Source organism: Chiloscyllium plagiosum, chromosome 11 (assembly GCF_004010195.1).
Source record: "Chiloscyllium plagiosum isolate BGI_BamShark_2017 chromosome 11, ASM401019v2, whole genome shotgun sequence".
NCBI classification, from domain to species: Eukaryota; Metazoa; Chordata; class Chondrichthyes; order Orectolobiformes; family Hemiscylliidae; genus Chiloscyllium; species Chiloscyllium plagiosum.
This window is the reverse complement of record NC_057720.1, coordinates 11,324,242-11,344,060: the sequence shown is the minus strand read 5'-3', so window position 1 is coordinate 11,344,060 and position 19,819 is coordinate 11,324,242. Positions and strand designations below refer to the sequence as shown.

Here is a 19,819-nt window from a genome sequence, read left to right as displayed (position 1 = left end):
GCCTGTCTCCCCAATATAGAGGAGGCCACACCGGCTGCAGCGGATGCAGTAGATAATGTGGGTGGAGGTGCAGGTGAATCTGTGGAGGATATGGAAGTTTCCTTTGGGGCCTTGGAGAGAAGGTCTTGGTGATGATACAAGTGAACTGTGGGACACTGTTTTAAAATAATGGGGCACCCTTTTAGGACAGATGATTTTTTTTTTCTGAAAGGGCTGTGCAATCTTGGAACTCTCTTCCTCAGAAGGCACTGGTCATTTAATTTTTTAAAGTAGGGGTAGATGGTTGCTTACAACACAAGGAAATTAGAAGTTGTGGGAATGGGACGTGGAATTTGGAACATAAAAATGGACATGGGAAACAAACTTCTAATGATTGAATGGAGTTGTCATTTAAATACACTTCACACTAAGAAACACTCCAGACCCAATGAAAAAATGCAAATACCCTTAAGTGATCATTTTGTTGAAAAAAAATTCAGTGACCACATCAAAGATAGATAATCCTTTAATAAGCTCATAAAACAGTCAACTGTTCACATAAACTGTGACAAATTCCTCAGATTTTTAAACTCAGCCAAGCAGCATTCATAACAGTCTCAGCTGTCAAACTGAACCACCACTGCTTCAGTGCAGCCTATTAAAACACAAAGAATAGACTTTACTCTCTATTTCAAAGCAAGTAGTCTGTCAGTCAAAGAAATCTAGAATCAGGCGACTTCCTTTTTGGTTCCCCACTTGTAAATGGGATTGTCCCATGATTCACAACTCTTCAGGGGTGGCATGAAACATGTTGACATCTGAAGTAACATGACTCCATAACATTTCAAAGGTGGGTGGGAGTTTTCAATTGCCTACTCCTGTAATGAATCTGGAAAGGATCGGGTTGAGCTATATGCACCATTACTTACACAAATTTCTGGAAATAAAAATGAGAATGGGAATCTTCCTGCCTTTTCAAAGATCTCCCAAGTTGGCCCAACTTGGCAAAAACTGTGGATCATAATCTGGGCTCACAGTCCTCGGCAGTGCTGAGGGAAGATCAGTGCTGTCTGCTGTTCAAAGTATCCACATGATGTGTGTAAATATTTGACAATTTGTAATAAACAGATTACATCAATATAATAAATCAGAGTCAATGCCTAATTTTTTTCCCCCAGAAAGAAGTTGTACTATAAGGTACTGACCCCTGAATATTTAACCTGAAAGTCTTCCTTTTGCAACTTGGTTCAGCTGTTATTTCTATTATGTGAAATGGGCCTGTGCCCGAAACGTCGAATCTCCTGTTCCCTGGATGCTGCCTGACCTGCTGTGCTGTTCCAGCAATAAAGTTTCAACCTCAACTTTCCAAAACTAATAAGGTCCCTTCTTGAACCACTGCAGCTCATGTGGTGTAGGTAGACCCACAGTGCTGTTGGGAAGGGAGTTGCAGAACTTTGACACATTGATGGTTAAGGAATAACAATAGATTTCCAAATCAGGATGGTGTGTGAGTTGGAAGAGAGCGTGCAAGTGATGGCTAATGTATCCACTGTCCTCATCTTTCTAGGTATTAGAGTACATGAGTTTGTCAAAATAAATGCCTTGACAAGTTGTTGCAGCTTGCAGATGGAGATCCTGAGCATCGGTGGTAAAGAGAGTGAATGTTTAAGTTGCTGGGCAGTAGTCCAATCAAACAGGTTGCTTTGTCCTATATTTTGTCAAGCTTGAGTGTTGTTGGAGTTGCACTTATTAAAGAAGTTGGGAGTATTCCATCAAACTCCTGACTTGCGCCTTGTTAATGCTGGACAGACTTCTGGAGAATTAGAGAGGTGCATCACAGAATATCCAGCTCGTAGCCTGTCACACTGATATGATGATCAATTAGAGACTGCCCCCCTTATCAATGTGCTGCTCAGTAGAACTCGATTCTGGTACATTGTAATTTAATTCACGTAGCAACATTACCATGAGGAAACCTCCAATTTCCTGAGCTGGCTCAGAGTTGAGGTGTCAAGCTTAAAAGGCTCATGTCTATCTGAGTCCTCCATCATATTGATCATCTACATCACATTTAAAACACAGAGTGTAATTTAAACTTTGTTGGATGCAGTGATGTCAATACTTAAAGTGCTTCTCTTTAATATACAGCACCATAGCAGTGAAAAATGAATACTTATAATGGTTGCTGGCTTTCTTTCCTCTTCCTTTCATGACAGCTGTAAAGGGTTTGTTCAGGTGTGTGTGAAACCTTATGCGGTCCTCAGACAGACAATAGAAGGAGAAATGATTCCACAGTGAATATAATGGAGCGACAATGACCTTGTTCTCTCTGTGCTGTTGGTGTGGTCCAGCAATCTAAGAGCCTGATTCAGGATAGATACTGGCTGGGTGTGAGAAGGTTATGTTGTGAGTCTTGGCCCACTTTGCAAAGACGGCCTTCTCAGTAATAAATCGGTGACCTCCACGGAGGGCATTTTCGTGAATGGCATACTTCTCACACTCATCTTGACTCCCAGCTTCATAGTAATGATAAGGAACTTTCTTACGCCCTTCAGCTCTGTGAAATCAGAAAAACAAGTCGTCAATGACATTTTTTTGATTGCATTGCTTCCAGCCTTGCTTTATCACAATCTCAGCAGCTTTAAAGTCAGAAAACAAAGTTGGTCTTTAAGGGGACAGCAAGATATGCAACTAACTGTTAGCTCATGTAGAATTTGAGTATCACAGAGAAAAAGATTCATTTTGTAGATGCATTGTGTACTCATCAAGACAATTTGCAAAAGGAAAACAACATTTTAGCAGTATAAGAGGAGAGTGCTGAATGGTGGTAAGTGGAGTCTGATTGGTGGCAGTGTCGTCATAGAGATCATTAGACCATGACTGACAATCCTCCTATTAGATGCAGTGTTTCCAACATTTCAGCCATGTCTACTCTTCAGAAATACTTCGCTGGCGATAAAAAAGTCTTGGATATTCTTAAGGTGCAGAAATTGTGGTGCAGAAATGTTGCTTTCCTTGTACATTGGCAGTTCTTGCAAAGTGTCCTGATGAGTGCAAAGTGAAAGGATTCAACAAAAGTTTTTCAGCAATATTCAAAACCTTGGTGTTGCCTATAAATGTTTCTAAGAGAAAGTGAGGACAGCAGATGCTGGAGATCAGAGTCGAGGGTGTGGTGCTGGAAAAGCACAGCAGGTCAAGGAGCATCCAATGAGCGGGAGAATTAATGTTTTGGGCATAAGCCCTTCATCATTCCTGATGAAGGACTTATGCCCGAAACATTGATTCTCCTGTTCTTTGGATGCTGCCTGATCTGCCATGCTTTTCCAGCACCACACTCCCGGCTATAAATGTTTCTAAGGTTTATACTCACTGGAAAAGCGAAACATTGTGTGCCTTAAGAATATCCAAGAATTTTTTTATCGCCAGTGAAGTATTTCTGAAGAGTAGACATGGCTGAAATGTTGGAAACACTGCATCTAATTTGCCCACAGCTAGATTCCACATTGACCAATGAGATAATGTCCTTTAGTGAGTTTGCTCAAGGGATAAATATGAGTCAGAGAGATCTCTTCTGCTGTTCTTCAAAATACAGCGTCAAGAGATGACTTACATCCATCTAAAAGGACAAATAGGGCATTATTTTAATGTCTTGATTAAAGTGGTGCTGGAAAAGCACTGCAGGTCAAGCAGCATCCGAGGAGCAGGAAAATCGATGTTTTGGGCAAAAGCCCTTCATCATTCCTGATGAAGGGCTTTTGCCCGAATCATCGATTTTCCTGCTCCTCGGATGCTGCCTGACCTGCTGTGCTTTTCCAGCACCACTCTGATCTAGACTCTGATCTCTAGCATTTGCAGTCCTCACTTTCGCCCTGTTTTAATGTCTCTTATTGTAATGCATGTTGTGAAAAATAGAATGTGCAACAGTGTGAGGCCCGCTCAATACTGCACTGGAATGGGAACCTGGATTATGTGCTCAGGCTTCTAGACCGGGAGTTGAGTTTCACAAGGTTTTGACTCATAAGCAAACCTATCCCCAATACATGTGCATTATCAGACCTCTCAAAAGGAGAGTTACAGTAACAAACTGGATGGGAACCACCTTAAATAGTTTCATGGAACGGCAAACCAGAGGAAACATTTTCACAGACAATGCACTGTCCACAAACAGCAAGGAACAACATTCTTTTCTCACCCTCAATTTAATACTCCAGCTAAAGGATAGTACCTTGTTCAATGGGCCGCTCCCACAGCAGTGTGTGAGAGTTATATACCATGGCGTGGGGCAGTGTTGAGCTCAATGTCCTGCCTTGAAGGCACGTGAAACAAACTCCTATGCAACAGCCATCAGCCAAAACGTGAAGCTTTAACAAAAGGGATAAAGGCTGACTGATTCATTTTAACTCCGAGCGTGATGGTATGATATTTGAGTGTAAGTTTTTGTAAAGGTGCAGAAACCCAACAATAATAAGTTCCCTAACTCATTCCAGTGACAATCTTCACTACCCATTCTTTTCTTTCACTCATTTACATGATGTGAGTGTCTCTGGCTAAGCCAACATTTATTGCCCATCCCCATTTGCCCCGAGGGTAGTTCAGAGTCAACCACATTGCCATGGGCCTATATCCCAGACCAGGTAAGAAAGGGCATTTGTGAACCAGATGGGTTCTTCCCCAGTGGATTCATGGTCATCATTAGACTCCTGAAGTCCGTATTCTTTAATGAAACTCAAATTCCACCATCTACAATGGCTGGATTCGAACCCAGGTCTACCAGAACATTACCTGGGTCTCTTGATTAACCATGCAGCTATAATACCACTAAGCCACTGGCTACCATTTGCTTGCTGTTCTTAAGGTTTCTCTTAAGGCAGCAGTAGGTCAACCCAGTAGCTTACAGACCAGGAGGTTTCCGTGGTCTCAGCCAAGTTGGTAGTATTGGCTTGTGATCCCAGGGTAAGGGGTATTTCTGCTCCTGAAAACAAGTCCATTGGCCCCAAGTGAATGTGGCTGTGAGTTAGGACAGTCGATGCTATCGCAATGTACTGTTAGTCGAACATTCAGCAATGGTTTATGTATTTCGGAACCATTTCTCATGCAAAGCATTGTGGTGGGTTCCTCAGTCTCTCTTCATTATCAGTGTTAGGACAGCTCTTGTCAGCTAATGATCTGGGACAGTGGATCAAGAGTTGGGAGCTGCACTTTGGGGAGGGGATGGCCTAGTGTTACGATCACTCATAAATCAGAAACTCAGCTAATGTTCTGGGTACCCGGTTCATGTCCCAGATGGTGGAATGTGAATTCAGTTAAAGAATCCTGATGTAAGGATATAGCGATACCAACAAACCATTGCTGATTGTTAGAAAATTCATTGTCATTGTTTACATACTTAAAAAAAGTGAGCAACATGTTCAAGTAACCAGATTATTACTGATCTTGAGAACAAATAAATGTGTTTGTTACCATTTTATTTGACATATAATGATCCATAGTATCAGGAGACTGTATAGTTCACTGTCAATACCCTTGTCATTTCTTACATTGATTATAATGGGTGCTGATACTTAATTATGATTCCTCAGTTCCTGCATATCTGCATTTCTGGCAAGTGTTTTCAGACCAGACTTTTTCCAACACTTGCTATAACAGCAACTTGCATTTAAGTAGTGCTTTTAGAATATAGTAAACTGCCCAAAAGTACTTCAGAGACTTGGATAAAATTTGACATGGAGTTGCATAAGGAGACACTAAGGCAAATGTTCCTAAAGACAGGAAAGAGTTAGTCATTAAAGGTAAAGTTTTCATTGTCTCAGAGGAGCAGAGGGATGCTCTTTCAATAGAGGGGATGGGTTTAAGCTCAGGCAAGGGGTGAGGTTAAGAAGGAGAATCCTTCATGGTAATCTCAGTCAACATTCGGGAGCATCCTAAAGGAGGATAGATGTGAGGAGAGGGAAATAGGACGGGAAGACTAGAGCTTAGACCTGAGATAGCTGAAGGTACAGCTGACAATGTTGGGTTGATGTAGATTGGAGATTCGCTTATATGGTCCTTGTGGCATAGTGGTAGCCTCTCTACCTCTGGGCCAGGAGGGTCAGGTCCAAGTTCAACACCCCCCCAGCAGTATACAACAACATCTCTGAGCAGGTTGATTAGGAAAACATCTGAAGATTCATTCATGGTCAGAATTAAAGCAGCTTGGGTAACTTTAGGGTGGAGAGGGAAGGGTGATGCCATAGATTTGACAACAAGGACAGTAAAACCCCATGTAATATCTCCATCCAAAAGATATTGTATTGTTGTGGGCGGCAAGGTGGCACAGTGGTTAGCACTGCTGCCTCACAGCGCCAAAGACCCGAGTTCAATTCTTGCCTCAGGCGACTGACTGTGTGGAGTTTGCACATAATCCCCGTGTCTGTGTGGGTTTCCTCCGGGTGCTCCGGTTTCCTCCCACAGTCCAAAGATGTGCAGGTTAGGTGAATTGGCCATGCTAAATTGTCCGTAGTGTTAGGTAAGGGGTAAATGTAGGGATATGGGTGGGTTGCGCTTCGGCGGGTCGGTGTGGACTTGTTGGGCCGAAGGACCTGTTTCCACACTGTAAAGTATTCTAATGTTGAAACAAGGCCCTGATTTCCCTCCTTGGTAAAATATTCCATGGGACTTTGACGAAAAAGGGCAAGGCCATCTTGCTCCAGTGTCTGGACCAATATTTACCCCTCCCCCAACCTCACAAAACCAATCTGTTAAAACACTGCTGTCATTGGCACCTTATTGTATGTCACAGAAACAAAAAAAGTAGGAAAAGGAGTAGGCCATTCAGCCCTTTGAGCCTGCTGCATCATTCAATATAATCATGGATAATCATCCAACTCAGTACTCGATTGCTGCTTTTTCCTATATCCTTTGATGCCCTAAGCCCTAAGAACGATATCTAACTCCTCATGAAAATCTTCAATGTTTTGGCCTCAACTTCTTTCTGTGGTAAAGGTTTCCACAAGCTCACCTCTCTCTGGGTGAAGAAACAGCTCCTCTCAGTGAAAGATGGAATTGCAGATGCTGGAGGTTAGAGTCAAGAGTGTGGTGCTGGAAAAGCACAGCAGGACAGGCAGCATCCGAGGAGCAGGTGAAACGATGGAAAGGAGGATGGAGTGGATAGGTGGGAAGGAAGATGGACAGGTGGGACAGGTCATGTGGACGGTGCTAAGCTGGATGGTTGGAACTGGGTAAGGTGGAGGGAAATGAGAAAACTGGTGAAATCCACATTAATGCCATGGGGTTGAAGGGTTCTGAGGCGGAAGATAAGGCGTTCTTCCTCCAGGCATCAGGTGGTGAGGGAGCGGTGATTGAGGAGGCTCAGGTCCTGCATGTCCTTGGCGGAGTGGGAGGGAGAGTTAAAGTGTTCAGCCATGGTGCGTTGAGGTTGGTTGGTGCAGGTATCCCGGAGATGTTCTCTAAAGTGCTCTGCGAGTAGGCATCCTGTCTCCCCAGTGTAGAGGAGACTGTATCGGGAGCAACGGATACAGTAAATGACATTTTGTGGAAATGCAGGTGAAACTTTGATGGATGTGGAAGGCTCCTTTGAGGCTTTGGACAGTGGTGAGAGGGGAGGTGTGGGCTCAGGTTTTGCAATTCCTGCGGTGGCAGGGAAGCTGCCGTGAGGGGAGAGTGGGCTGTTCGGGGGCGTGGACCAGACCAGATAGTCGTGGTGGAGGGAACGGTCTTTACGGAAAGCAGATAGGGGTGAGGAGGGAAATATATCTCTGGTGGTGGGGTCCATTTGTAGGTGGCGGAAATGGCAGAGGATGATGTGATGTACCAAAGATTGTGGGGTGGAAGGTGAGGACTAGGGGCGTTCTGTCCTTCTCCTCTTCCAAATCCTTATCGTATCCTTAAACCATGATATCTGGTGTTGGTCTCCTCCAGTTAGAATTTTGACAATTTTGTTAAACTGTCAATTGACTTCTGCACTTCCTGTCAAAGTAGCTTCACTTTACTGATAGTGAGCAGGCTGGAACATTCTAGGCTCAGAAAGGGTGACATACAAATAGCTTCTATCATTTTATCATCAGAACATCCAGATCTAGATTGTTGCAAAGTCAGTATACCTGCTGTGGGTGTCTCCCGCTCTGATCCCATCCTTCCCTTCATAGATGGCCTTCAATCAATTAAATAACCTTCAAAGCACATAAACAGGTTCAATTCAGCCCAACTGAACAATGTGGGTATTTCTACTCCACATGAACCTCCATAGTCTGGAATATCCTGGGGGTCACTCCATACAAATCCTGCCAGATATTAGAGTCATAGAGATGTACAACATGGAAACAGACCCTTCGGTCCAACCCGTTCATGCCGACCAGGTATCCCAACCCAATCTAGTCCCACCTGCCAGCATCCGGCCCATATCCCTCCAAACCCTTCCTATTCATATACCCATCCAAATGCCTCTTAAATGTTGCAATTGTACCAGCCTCCACCACTTCCGCTGGCAGCTCATTCCATACACGTACCACCCTCTGTGTGAAAAAGTTGTCCCGTAGTTCTCTTTTATATCTTTCCCCTCTCACCCTAAACCTATGCCCTCTAGTTCTGGACTCCCCGATCCCAGGGAAAAGACTTTGTCTATTTATCCTATCCATGCCCCTGATAATTTTTTTTAAACCTCTATAAGGTCACCCTTCAGCCTCCGACGCTCCAGGGAAAACAGCCCCAGCTTGTTCAGCCTCTCCTCCAACCCTGGCAACATCCTTGTAAATTTTTTGTGAACCCTTTCAAGTTTCACAACATCTTTCTGATAGGAAGGAGACCAGAATTGCACGCTGCTTTTGTTTCAGATTTCCACTACCCGCAGTTCTGTATTTTCATTTTAATCCCTTTTATGATATGAATTGAGGGACAAATGTTGTTCTATTTCACAGCTGAGCCAAGAGATCTTTGAGTCTCCCCGAGATGGACATGGCACGTGGACTTACTATCAGATTGGAAAGATGGTACCTCTGACAGTGCAGCACTCCATTGACGCTGCCAGTGGAGCATCAGCTAGATTGTTGAACTCAGGAGAGGTATGGGGAAGTTTTATTCGACCTAATTTCTCTCCAGAGATGCTGCGAGATCTGCTGAGCTTTTCCAGCAATTTCTGATTTGGCTGTTCAGCTCAGGCCCGAGTGTGGGACTGAATGGAGACAGATATTTGGACAGTGACATGAATAGGAAAGATTTGGAAGGCTATGGGCCAAACACTGGCAAGTGGGACGAGTTTAGTTTGGGAAATGTGGTCGGCATGGGCGAGTTGGACTTTGCTATATGGTTCTATGACTCTATAGTGCTGATCCTTCAGTGATAGGCCCTAGTTTTGAAAGCCCCCTGTTCCTCCCCTATAACAGGGAAAAAAAGATCTATTTTGGCCCATCTTACCTGCAGTAGGTATCATTAATCATTCCAAAGATATGGATTTTCTGGCAGACATCCATGGCCAGCAGGAGTGTGAACCAGCCAGTGCTCAGGTAAGTACCTGACTGCATCCTGTTAGAGCAAGAACAGGAGAGAACACTTTAAAACAATTGCCTGTTAGCATATCTTCAAACCCACCTCATAAAGTACTCTCAGGCAGGCGATGGAAAATGTCACAACTTTTGACAGGCTGTTTGAATTATTTATCCTCAGCTCTCAACGTCTGTCAGTTTGCAGCCTGCAGTGTCTTTGGAATAACATTTTAGAAACAAGGAGGAAAAAAAAGCACCGTGCAAGACTATAATCAGACATATACACAGTCAGAGAAAAAATGAAGTGAGCATTTTGGGCTCAGAGCTGTGGGCGTTACATTCTAGCTGTGCAGAGATCTGATTCGGACCCATTCACTGTGTTGCACACAGTTCTGGGCATTGCAGTTCAGTAAGGATACACTAATCTTTCTGAACACAGGCTGCAGTGAACAGGTTTATAATCCCTTGACTTAAACTTAAGGGTTGATCTAACTGAGGTGCCAACAAGCAAGATAGAGCCAAAGTAGTACCTCCAAATGGGGTCATATTGCTATCTCTGTTGAAAGTACCCAGCAAGTGGTAGATATCTTTAATCAAGCTGTTCAAATACATTATGACAATACTCTGGAGCAAATGGCACTTCAAACATAAGAGCAGAAATAGGCCATTCAGCCCTTTGAGCTTGCTCTGAGATGTGATCCCAGGCATCCTGGCCCAGAGATACAGACACTATCACTGCACCCAGAACATGAGAAACAGGAGCAGGAGTCGGCTATCTGGCCCATCAAGCCAGCTGCGCCATTTAATAAGATCATGGCTGACCTTTTCATATACTCGGTTCCACTTACCCACCCTCTCACCAAAACTCTTAGAACATAGAACATAGAACATTACAGCGCAGTACAGGCCCTCGGCCCTCGATGTTGCGCAGCCCTGTCATACTAATCTGAAGCCCATCCCACCTACACTATTCCGTGCATGTCCATTTGCCTGTCCAAATGACGACTTAAATGCACCTACACTTGGCGAATCTATTACCGTTGCAGGCAAAGCATTCCATGCCCTTACTACTCTCTGAGTAAAGAAACCACCTCTGACATCTGTCTTATACCTCACTTTAAAGTTGTGTCCCCTTGTGTTTGCCGTCCCTATACTTGGAAAAAGGCTCTCCCTGTCCACCCTATCTAACCCTCTGATTATCTTGTATGTCTCTATTAAGTCACCTCTCAACCTTCTTCTCTCTAACAAGAACAGCCTCAAGGCCCTCAGCCTTTCCTCGTAAGACCTTCCCTCCTTACCAGGCAACATCCTAGTAAATCTCCTCTGCACCCTTTCCATAGCTTCCACATCCTTCTTACAATGCGGTGACCAGAACTGTACACAATACTCCAAGTGTGGCCGTACCAGAGTTTTGTACAGCTGCAGCATAAACTCATGGTTCCGGAACTCAATCCCTCTATTAATAAAGGCCAAAACACTGTATGCCTTGTTAACAGCCCTGTCAATCTGGGTGGCAACTTTCAGGGATAATTCCCTTTCCGTTCAAAAATCTATTGTCGCCTCAAAAACATTCAATGAGGTAGCTTCAACTGTTTCATTGGGCAGGGAATTCCACAGAATCACAACCCTTTGGGTGACCAAGTTCCTTCTCAACACAATCCTGAATGTGCTCCCCCTTATTTTGAGGCTGTGCCCCTCAATTCTAGAACAAAGGGCATAAAGCTAATGTTATGCTCATTGTATTGTTATGGTTAAAAGATAAACAGGTGGGAGAGAAGGCAAGAGATTAGCATGCGATTATTCAGTTAGTGCAGGCATTATAGGCTGCCCCATAATAACTCTGTGATTCTCTGAAATATCTTGAACAAACATTGATTTAATAAAGTGGGTCATTCGATCTGTCTGCCTCCCTTCCATGGTTCTGTTGATATCTGGCTGTCCCTGGATGGGAGCATTCAGTGTTCACTTGTATATATGAGGCTTTTCTTGCAAGATACAATCTCTCCCACAACCAAACTTCATGTTTTATTTGAATGTTTGTCTTTTGTTACAGTGTTCCCTTATGAATGACTATCTCATTTTAATTTTAATTTTTAAAAAGTTGTTAACTTAGTTCGATTGTTTTGAAAAGGTTTATACATTTGGTTTATACATTCCCATGTGTGCTTGGGAAGGAAAGCACAGTACCAGTTACACACTTGATTGTCATTCACAACTGAATATTGCAAGGACTGGACTACATCATCAGCTCTGTGAAAGTGAGGACTGCAAATGCTGGAGATTAGAGTCAACAGTGTGGTGCTGGAAAAGCACAGCAGGTCAGGCAGCATCCAAGGAGCAGGAGGATTGACGTTTCGGGCAAAAGCCCTTCATCAGGAATGAGGTCAGCTCCCACAATCAAATTTTAATTTAGATTCTGCAAGTTACCTTCAAAGATTTGATTTTTGGTCCCTTTAAGGACTGTCACTTGTTAATTTTGCTTTGTTAATTTTGTTTAATTATCTTTTTCATTTCAATTTACACCAGGGACACTGGATGTCCCTGGTGTAAAGACGGTGTCTTTTCATTTGTCTGTTTTTCAAAATTGTGCCCTGAAATGAAAAGGAACTAGAGAGACCTAGGGATGCAGGGACCTAGTTCTGTGAAAGTGGTGTCACAGATTGACAGGATGATGAAGAAGGAGTTTGGCATGCTTGCCTTCATTGATCAGAGCATTGAGTATGGGAGTTGGAACATCATGTTGCAGCTGTACAGGACATTAGTGAGACCACGTTTGAAATACTGTGTGCAATTCTGGTCTTTCCGATGTAGGAAGGATATTATTAAATTAGAAAGGGTGCAGAAAGATTTACAAGCACATTTTAGTCAGCGTGCTTGGGCCAAAGGGCCTGTATCCATGCTGTAGGATTCTATGACTCTATGACCATCTCACCCACAATTTTCCCCATCCATACTGGATAATTAAATCTTGTTATTTCTCAAATTTTGTTATAAGTGATTGAAATTTACAGAACACTTGTTCATCTCTATTTGCACTTGTTTGGAAATTTATTTTTAACAAGTTCAGCTAAAAGATATTACAGAAGCAAGGAGAGAATAAGTGAAGAGACTGGTAGCTAATAAAAACGAATTGAAAAGTCATTGATTAGCATATAAACAAAAGGGTACTGAAAGGAGTGAGGCCGATAAGGAACTGATAGCAAAAAAGGTGGCTCAGTGGTTGGCGCTGCTGCCTTGCGGCACTGGAAGCCCGGGTTCAATTCCGGCCTTGGGCGGCTGTCTGTGGAGTTTGCACATTCTCCCTGTATCTGCGTGGGTTTCCTCCGGGTGCTCCGGTTTTCTCCCACACTCTGGAGGTGTGCAGGTCGGGTGAATTGGCCACGCTAAATTGCCCGTAGTGTTAGTTGCATTAGTTAGGGTTAAAAATGGATAGGGGAAAGGGTCTGGGCGGGTTACTCTTTAGAGGGCCTGTGTAGACATGTTGGGCCCGTTTCCATACTGTAGGGAATCTAATCTAGTCTAATCTAATCTAATCTAAGGATGTTACTGGACGTAGAATGTTTGATTCGTAAGGAGAGGCTGGATAGGCTGGGACTGTTTCCCCTGGAGTGTTGGAGATTGAGGGATGACCTTATAGAGGTTTATAAAATCATGAGGAGTATAGATAAGTTGAATAGCAAATGCCTTTTCCTTAGGGCATAATTTTAAGGTGAGAGGAGAAAGATTTAAAAGGGACATGAGGGGCAACTCTTTCACACAGAGGGTGGTTTGTGTGTGGAATAAACTGCTGGAGGAAGTGATGCTGGAGGATGTGGGTGCAGTTACAACATATAAGAAACATTTGGATAGGTACATAGACAGGAAAGGTTTGGGCCAAATGCAGGGAAATGGTGCCAGTTTGGTTTAGGAAATCTGCTCAGCGTGGGTGAGTTGGAACAAAGAGTATGCTTCCATGCTTCATGACTTTCTGATTCTACGAAAGGATTGCTGTATGTTTTGAAAAGCAACTAACCTCACACTTGTGGCAAGCGTTGTGTAAATAGCTGTAGGAGCTAGCAGAAATGGAAGTGGCTGCAGATGAGTATGATCCAAAAGGTGCTGTATCCACATACAGCCAAATTGGCAACAATTGGTCTATGGAATAATGATGAGTTATCCATGACAAAAGGTTTTTCCTGCTAACTGCGTGATTGGTAACTGAACAGCTTAGGGCTGGGAGGAAGATACAGACATAAAAATGATTTGATCTCCATTAGCATAGAAGCGGTCTCTCCGTTCTCTGCCATCAAAACCTATTTTATCCTTGAAGAAAATCAAGATGCCCTGCAGGAATTCATCAGGGCTCCTTAGATGGCACCATCCAAACCCACAACTACTTTTGTCTAGGAGGATCAGAGCAGCAGATACATGGGAACACCATCACCCATTAAACTTCCCTGAAGTCACTCACCACCCTGACACGGAAGCATATTGCTGTTCCTTCAATTTTGCTGGGTCAAACTCCTTGAACTCCCACCCTAACAGTATTGTAGTCTACCTGTAGCACACGGACTGCAACGGCTCAAAAATGGACCTTCTCAAGAGCAACAATTGGATGAACAATAATTGTTGCTCAGAAATGCCCACGATAATGAATGGATAAAGAAAGTGTTAGCATGATGGAGTTGATAGCTTCCTTTGTCATTGATTTGTGGGAAAAGATGAACAATGCTGCTTCTTAAAGTTGTTGTCCAGAGGGCAGATCTGTCACCTCTGCCACTGTAGCTTCCAGCTCAAGTCTCACTCCATTGTTTAATTTGATTCCCAGTGCTTGTTGCTCCCAATTGCAATGTTTAGCCTTGTACCTATCTTCTTTCTCAGATGGACATACACATCCTATGATACTATTCCAAAGAAAAAACAGGAAACGTTCCCCATTTTCTATCCAATAATTTATATTTTAACCAAAAAAAGTCACGAAGAAAGGCAGATAACCTGATTATTATCATTTTGCTATTTATGTGATCTTGCCTTTACTATATTAGAAGAGTGACCAAAAATGCAAAACAGACTTGCAAAGGACTCTGGGACGGCCAATGCTTGGGAAAGGGGTCAATTCTTTCCAGCAGAGGAATCTGTGCTGAGTGAAACTCTTGGGATTTAGCGGTATGTTGTAACTATTGATGGGAACAGCCAGCATCCTGTTTAAGCATCAGTGTAAGCCGCCAGCTTTGTTTATCGAGTTACCATTATCGCCCTCAAAGCTTGCTTCAGCAAGAAATCCTATTTTATACCTGGGGAGCAGACTTCAAATCATTTCCATAAATGTTTCAGAGATGCTGACAAGTCCTGTCCGATATCTCATTTTCACCATGACCTAAAAAGCCTTCAGGCTGGAAAATCAATGCATGAGTTCAAGTTTATTTGAATTTTTTTTAAAAAAGATACAAAATGCTGAATTGCACCGCACCAGACATTAAGTAGAAAATGAGTAAGCAAACTGACTCATGTTAAATGGTGTTTGACTTTGACATTGAATAGGATTTTGGTGAGGCTACACTGGAGGACTGTAGTTTTTCATCTCCAAAGGAAGGAAATATGTGAATTGGTATAGTACAGATTCGTGAGATTGTGTCCTCGGTTGAGAGACCTGTCTCATGACGAGGCACTGTGAAAATTGGGCTAATATTGTTTGGTGTTCAGAGGCTGGAGAGGTGGCTTCACTGAAATAAGGAAGATCCTAAAGAGGTTTGACGTGTTTGGTTATTTTTACCTGGCTGGTGAACCTAGAACATAGGGCACACTGTTAAGATTTGTGGCTAATTATTTAGGACTGAAATGAGGTGTAATGTCTTCACTCAAAGGGTTGTGAATCTTTAAATTCTCTACTCCAGAGTGTTGTGAGTCTTACTTAGAGACATAGAATTATAGAGATGTACAGCACGGAAACAAACCCTTTGGTTCAAATCGTCCATGTCAACTAGATATCCTTAATTAATCTAGTCCCTTTTGCCAGCACTTGGCCTATATGCCTCTAAACTTTTCCTATTCATATACCCACTTAGATGCCTTTTAAATGCTACAATTGTACCAGCCTCCACCACTTCCTCTGGCAGCTTATTCCATTAACGCGCTACCCTCTGCATGAAAATGTTACTCCTTAGGTCCTTTTAAATCTAACCCTCTAACCTTAAACCTCTGCCCTTCAGCTTTGGATTTTCCTACCCCAGGGAAAAGGACCTTGACTATTTACCCTATCCATGCCCCTCATGATTCACCCCTCAGCCTCTGATGTTCCAGGGGAAACAGCCCCAGCCGATTCAGCCTCTCCCTATAGCTTAAACCCTCAAACCCTGGCAATATTCTTGTAAATCTTTTCTGAAACCTTTCAAGTTTCTCAACATTTTTCCTGTAGCAAGAGGACCAGAATTGAACACAGTATTCCAAAAGTGGCCAAACCAATCTCACTTCATTCAATATATTCAGGAGCACCAGGTCATTACTGATCTCTTTAGGCATCAAGGGATATGGAAAGTGGTTAGAAAAATTATGTTGAGACTGAAGGTCAACCAGGATCAAACTGAACCGACTCAATTTCTGATCCTATTTTGATGTCCCACTTCCGGTTTGTTTAACGTTGATTGACTTTGTCAACAATTACTGTAACGTCAAGGAGGGTTCTGATATTGAAACAAATGTTTGCTGCATGTGTTTAGTCAGTTTTCCATTTCTCATGAGTGTTCTGGCATATCGCAATCTGGGAGATCGAAAATTACCTTCTATCTTCCTGGGAGTTACAGTGAGATGTCCACATTCTCATGAAGGGCTTTCATGGACAGCCCATCAGCGTGAAGAGGTTAAAATCTAACACAGTAGTCCACAACTGTAGAATTCCTTCCTTCCTGTAGTGCTGTTCTAGATTAGAGCAGCAACAGCTTCCAGAGTTAAACTGCTGTTAAATATCCCAGAGTGTTTCACAGGGACTCATTCAGAATCGAGGAATTGACTCACAGTCAACAAAAAAACCATTCAGCCAAGTGACCGAAATCATGGATTCATTAAAAGCAAATCGTGTACAATTAAATTAGTTGAGTTGTTTGTGATGTTATGGAAGGCGTTAATGAGGCAATCAATGTTGTGCATATGGCCTTTCAAGAGGCCTTAGTGAAAGTATTGAAATTAATTCCATTAGGCAACGTTAAAGCCCTTAGCATTATAATGGCAGTCATAGCATGAATATGGAATTGGTCAAGGGACAGAGAGGAGAGAGAGGAATAGGGAACAGAACTTTATCAGATTTGAAGAAGTCTACAGAAGTATTGCCCAGGGTCAGTATTTGAGCCACTGCTCTTTCACGCATAAAATAATGAGCGGAACTTGAGCATAATTTCAAAGTTTGCAAGAAACTCAGAGACGCCGTAAACCTGGTGAAGTACATCAATAGACTCAGGAGGACGTGGACAGAATGAAATATTACACAGACGAGGGAGTGATATCTTACTGGTGGGAAGAATGGAGACAGTATAAATAAATGTTTTTTCCAATTCAATCATGGGTTATGGACATTGCCTATTTCTAACTGCTGCTGAATTGGCTTCTTGAACCCGTATGGTCTTGGTTTGCAAAAAAGAGCCCCAGTATTGGTGAGAAGAGACTTTGAAGATTTTCATCCAGTAACAGTGAAGGAATGGCAATAGCTTTTCAAGTCAGGATGGTGAGTGGTTTGGAAGGGAACTTGTTGGTGGGATTCCTATGTATCTGCTGTCCTTGTCCTTCTAGATGGATGTGGTCATGGGTTTGGAAGGTGTTGTCTGAGCATCTTTGGTAAATTTCTGCAGTGCATCTTGTAGATTCTACACACTGCTGCTACTGAGTATCTGTGGGGGAGGGAGTGGGTATTTCTGGGCTGCTTTATCAAGCAGGTTGCTTTGTCCTGATTGGTATCAAGCTTCTCGAATGCTGTTGGAGCTGGACCTATCCAGGCAAGTAGGGAGTATTCTAACATGTTAATGGCCCTGACAACATTCTGGCAATAATACTGAAGACTTGTGCTCCAGAACTTGTCGTGCACCTAGCCAACACTGGCACCTACCCGACAATGTGGAAAACTGCCCAGATATGTCGTGCATACAAAAACACAGGACAAATCCAACTCAGCCAATCACTGCCCCATTACTATCATTGCTTCACAACAACCTACCCAATCTGATTTCTGCCAGGGCCACTCAGTTCCTGACCTCATCACAAGTGGCAAGTAACATTTCCACCATACAAATATGAGGCAATGGCTGTCTCAGTAAGAGACAATCTATCCACCATTCTCGAATTTCAATGGAATTACCAGCATTGAATCCCCCACTATCAACATTCTGCAGGTTAACATTGATGAGAAACAGAACTAGATTTGCCATATAAATACTGTGGATACAACAGCAGGTCAAAGGCTGGTCCAGTTCAGTTTCTGAACAATGGTCATCATCAGGATGTTGATAGTGGGCAAATCCATAATGGTAACACCAGTGAGTGCTGAATGGTAAGAATTAGAATCTGTGTTTTTGAAGATTGATTTGATTTGATTTATTGTCATGTGTACCTAAGCACAGTGAAAAGCTTTGTTTGCAAGCAATACAGGCAGATCATAGTAAGCAAGGACGTACAGATCATAGGGTGAAAAAAATGCCTTGGACAGAGTAAGACATACAGGTTACCCTGCACAGGACATTCACTAGACAAGATCAACAATAGCAAGTTCAGCATTATTTTAAGTTAGAGAGTCCATTCATCAGTCTAATAATGGCAGGGACGAAGCTGTTCCTGAACTTGTTAGTGTGTGTGTGTGTTTTTGAGCTTTCATATCTACTGCCTGATGGAAGAGGTTGGAGGAGATTATTACTGGGGTAGGAGGGGTCTTTAATGATGTTGGCAGCCTTTCAACAGCAGTGAGGTGTATAAATGGAGTCCATGGATGGGAGGTTGGCTTCTGTGATGGTCTAGACTGTGCACACCACCTTCTGTTGTTTCTTACACTTCGGGGCAGAGAATAAGAAACTACAGGAGGTTGTGTGTGCAGGCAAGACAGTCATTGCTTAACATCGGTGTGGCATATAAGTTACTTGCCACTTGTCACCCCGGTCTGGATACTGTCCGGGTCTTATTGCATTTGGGCATTGGCAGCTTCAGTGTCTGATGAGTCGCAAACAGTGCTGAACTTTGAGCAATCATCAGGGAACTCATGACATTGTGAAAGAGGGAAGGTCAGTCAGCAGTCAGTTGAAGATGAAGGGGCCAAGGACCCTACCCTGAGGAACTCCTGCAGAGCTGTACGAGAGCTGAGATAAATGACTCCAACGAGCACAACCCTTTTGCTTTGTGTCTGGCGTGTCTCCAACCAGCGGAGAGTTTTCCCTCAATTCCCACTGACTCCATAGAATCACAGAGATGTGCAGCACGGAAACAGACCCTTTGGTCCAACCTGTCCATGCCAACCAGATATCCCAACCCAATCTAGTCCCACCTGCCAACACCCAACCATATCTCTCCAAACCCTTCCTATTCATATACCCATCCAAATGCCTTTAAACTGTTGCAATTGTACCAGCCTCCACCACATCCTCTGGCAGCTCATTCCATACACGTACCACTCTCTGCGTGAAAAAGTTGCCTCTTAGGTCTCTTTTATATCTTTCCCTTCTGACCCTAAACCTATGCCCTCTAGTTCTGGACTCCCGATAGGAAAGAGACCAGAATTGCACACAATATTCCATCAGTGGTCTAACCAATGTCCTGTACAGCCACAACATGACCTCCCAACTCCTGTACTCAACACTCTGACCAATAAAGGAAAGCTTACCAAACACCTTCTTCACTATCCTATCTACCTGCGACTCCGTTTTCAACAAGCTATGAACCTGCATCCCAAGGTCTCTTTATTCAGCAACACTCCTGAGGACTTTACCATTAAGTGTATAAGTCCTGCTAAGATTTGCTTTCCCAAAATGCAGCAAGTTTTTGCTTGGGTTCCTCGTTGTTGCCTTGCTTTCAAGGATAGGCACTCTCACCTCACCATTTTACATCTAAAGTGGCTGATGGAACAGAAAATCTGTGATGTTTGTGTACAAAGCCATGAACATGGGTCTGACAGGTTTAGATAGCTGTTAAGCAAAACATATAGGATCCTTATCTTTATGGAGCACATTGAGTACTAGTTTAGTGTCATATTTTCTGTTATAATGTTCCTGTGCAGCAACCTGTGATGTTTTATTACATTAAAGACACTATATAAATACAGATAACTGTTGTTGAAAGGCATCGAATATGTTGAAGCTTGAAATAATGTATTTGACTGGAAGCACTTTCTCATGGGATCCATCAATGGGTTTTGCTGA

General features: G+C 43.0%; 1 protein-coding gene across 4 annotated transcripts in view; it reads right to left on the bottom strand.

Annotated features, from left to right (window-relative positions):
• Positions 1-1,699: 1,699 nt before the first annotated feature.
• Positions 1,700-19,819, bottom strand: part of st6galnac3 (ST6 (alpha-N-acetyl-neuraminyl-2,3-beta-galactosyl-1,3)-N-acetylgalactosaminide alpha-2,6-sialyltransferase 3) — a 301,233-nt gene continuing 283,113 nt past the window's right edge. For all 4 annotated transcript variants that reach the window (XM_043698677.1, XM_043698678.1, XM_043698679.1 and 1 more), the window contains 2 exons: positions 9,388-9,495; positions 1,700-2,536 (listed from right to left, as the gene is read on the bottom strand). In XM_043698677.1, the coding sequence (XP_043554612.1) occupies positions 2,335-2,536; positions 9,388-9,495 (310 nt within the window). In that variant the 3' untranslated portion in view covers positions 1,700-2,334. The remainder of the gene's footprint in view (positions 2,537-9,387; positions 9,496-19,819) is intronic.